Source organism: Chrysochloris asiatica, unplaced genomic scaffold, assembly GCF_000296735.1.
Source record: "Chrysochloris asiatica unplaced genomic scaffold, ChrAsi1.0 scaffold00442, whole genome shotgun sequence".
NCBI classification, from domain to species: Eukaryota; Metazoa; Chordata; class Mammalia; order Afrosoricida; family Chrysochloridae; genus Chrysochloris; species Chrysochloris asiatica.
The window spans coordinates 217,872-221,017 of record NW_006408960.1 but is presented as its reverse complement, the minus strand read 5'-3'; the positions used below and the strand labels follow the sequence as shown (position 1 = coordinate 221,017).

At 51.1% G+C, this 3,146-nt stretch overlaps 1 protein-coding gene across 2 annotated transcripts in view; it reads left to right on the top strand.

The window, feature by feature from the left end:
- The first annotated feature begins 411 nt into the window (after nt 1-411).
- Nucleotides 412-3,146, top strand: part of CIB3 (calcium and integrin binding family member 3) — a 7,732-nt gene continuing 4,997 nt past the window's right edge. The window contains exons 1-3 of one of the 2 annotated variants that reach the window (XM_006877102.1): nt 412-462; nt 619-653; nt 2,420-2,531. In XM_006877102.1, the coding sequence (XP_006877164.1) occupies nt 412-462; nt 619-653; nt 2,420-2,531 (198 nt within the window). The remainder of the gene's footprint in view (nt 463-618; nt 654-2,419; nt 2,532-3,146) is intronic. The other variant, XM_006877103.1, reaches the window with a different exon arrangement.

The following is a 3,146-nucleotide window of genomic DNA, read 5'->3' as shown; positions in this document are numbered from 1 at the left end:
AAACCTCCATCTTACCAACAAGGCTCAGCGAGGTCAAGCAACTTGTTCAAGTCCACACAGCCAGTGAGTAGAGAACTGGAATTTGATCCAGGATCTATTCACAACTTCTCTGCCACCCTGACTGTCCCCAAAAGGTGCCATAGATCCCAAGCCTCACCTGGTGGTGATGGATGTAGTCCTCCAATGAAGGCTACTCTGTGACCTCCCATAGTCCCAGTGGCTGGAAACAAACCCAGGCAGTTTAACTGTAACTTGAGTCTTGTCCAGGCTGGGGGTGATGGGCGGGTGGGCGGGTGACTGGCAGGGCAGCAACATTTGCCACAGATGTACAACAGCCTGGCATCCTGTGTGGCTCCGCAGAGCCTGTGAACTTTAGGGACTCCTCCCAGGGGCCCATTAGTGCTGCTTGACATGGGCAACAAGCAAACGGTCTTCACTGATGAGCAGCTGGAAGCCTACCAGGTAGGGGCTTGGGCTGGACCCTCGGTGTATTTGGCAGCCTCAGTTCTCTGATATGAGAAATGGGGACAGCATTGGGCACAGAAGGGTGAGAAGTTGGGGGAAGAGGAAGGGAACCTCAGAAGCAAGGTCTGGGCCAAGTCAGCAATCTATCCGCAGGATTGTACCTTCTTCACGAGGAAGGAGATCATGAGGTCAGTCCCGGGAGGAAGGAGGGAGGACTGGAAACTGCCTTTCTGTTCGTTTCTGGAGGAGATTTGCAACTTAACAGGATGACAGTGCTTACAAGAGGTCACAGGCATGGACGGTGGAAGGAGCTAAAATGTCCTATCTCATCATATGATCACGGCCTCCAGGCTGATGGGCTTGGGCTACTCCTGAGGGTGCTGAAGAGCCACAGGGAGTTTGTGAACACCAGAAGACATGGGTGGATCAGTGTGTTAGGAAGACCCCGCAGAGGCCAGTGTGGGGAGGCTGAGACTGGAGGCCAGATCTGGGTCTCGGCTGTGGGTTGGCATCAAGGTGCGGGAACAGAGAGGCAACCCGAGGATGAGGCGGGGCTCTGGCGCCCAGAGCAACGGGCATGGATGGGTATTCCACGTCACCACTCAGCCAGGGGGGCCATTGTCCGGAGGCCCTGACCATGAACTTGGAGCTGTGAAACCCAAGCTGGTCAGAGTTCGGCTGCAGTGTGATCGGGGCTGAGGCCCCAATTGTGTGGGTATGGACATCCATTATTGATGGCAGCACCTTTCACCAGAGAGCCCCATTGTCTGTGTGAGGACAGCTCGTAGGTCACCCTGGCCAGCATGATCAGATTACTGATGGGGAAACTGAGGCTCTACCAGGCCTGACCCTGAGCCCCAGGGCAGAGGACTGACATTTTGTCTGTCCCAGGTGTCTTGTTCTGCAAACAGGTTAACCAAGGTCCAGAGGGGAGAGGGTCCTACTTGAGGTCACACAGAAACCCTGACCCCGATTGTCCCCTGAAGGGACACAGGAGCTTGGGTGGTCAGGACTAAAGGTCCAAACCTCCCACACCCTAAGTTCCTAAACATCATATGATCCAGGGGACTCTGTGTCCCCTAAGAGACCGTTACTAGATGATGGACTGTTCAAGGCTGGTGCTCAGTATGCCTCCAATGGAAGTATGGCGTCACCAGGTGAGGTTATTGAGTACAGAGACGGTTTTACAATTAGGTAGTGTGACTGGCATTCAATGCTTTGCAAAATGCCTTTTTTGTGCCCTTTTAAGAAACATGCATGTGAGTTCTTTTCCTCTGCTCCACTCTATAGGGGAAACTCAGCCTCCTGTTATAGGAGAAGGAAAAGAAGGTGTGCAGAAGTGGGTCTTTAGATGCAGGGTCTTGCAGACATTCTGATCATGTCCAGAGATTCACAGATGAGCTCAATTTCTCTGAATGCTTGGTACGAAACTATCCAGCCTTAAACACCCTCCCTGCTGTCAATTCCATCTGCTCAGTAAACTCCTACTCATGCTTCAAAGCCCAGCACCAATGCCCCAACCTCCAGGAAGCTCTTCCTCTTCCCTGCATTGCTCCCCTCACTCCAGGCTCCCCTAACCCTGGACTCCTAGTCATCAAATAACCCAGGGGTTTCTAGGCCCCACTAAGAAACAGTTACTAGAAGTTGGGGATCCCAGACTTATCAAGAATGGTCTCCACAACACTGCTGCTCAGCATGCCGCAATGAAGGTATGACCTAACCAGGTGAGGGCATTGAGTGGAAACCTGGCCTCACAATCTAGGTAATATGAGGTGGGTGGAGTTGTCTGTGTCTGGCTCTGTCTGCTTATGAACTGGGTCCAGAATTGATGGCTCTTGGGGACAGCACATTCTTCGGTGCGGGGTGTGTAGCTTCAAGTGTAAGAGAAGGGTTGATTGAGCTCTATCCTCTTTCTCACCTCTCAACCTTTCTTGGTGTCCCCCTCCAACATTAGGCTCTTCTATCGCTACCAGGACCTGGCCCCCCAGCTTGTCCCTCTCGACTATACCAGCTATCCAAATGTGAAGGTGCCTTATGAACTCATTGGCAGCATGCCCGAGCTGAAGGTATGCCCAGGCCAGGGGGATAGGCTGGGAAAAGATAATAGGGATGTACCACCACACATTCCTGTGAGGTAGGTGCTGAAGCTACCCCCATTTTACAGAGGTAGAGCCTGAGGATCAGAGAGGTTAAGACACTCGTTCAAAGTCACACAGCAATGAATGGCAGAGTCAAGAGTTAAACACAGGATTGCTGGGAGAAGGAAATGAGATAATACAGGGGCAGGGTGTGTTGTGTGGCAAGTGGCCAGGGAACATTGGTTTTTCTTTTCATAGTTGTTGTTAGTTGCAGTCAAGTCAGCCTCGAACTCATGGCCACCCCAAGCACAACAGAACAAAATGTTATCTGATTCCATGCCGTCTTCATAATCACCAGTCTGCTCGCTTGAGTCAATTGTTCAGCCACTGTGTATCTTGGGTGACTTCCAACCTAGGGGACTGATCTTCCAGCACTATTTGGACAGTTTTCTGCTGTGAATCATAGAGTTTTTATTGGTTATTTTTCAGAACTAGATAATCAGGCCATTTTTCTAGTCTGTCTTAGTTTGGAAGCTCTGCTGACACTTGTTCACCACGAGCATCTGTTGATATTAGAAATACCAGTGGTATAACTTCCAGCAT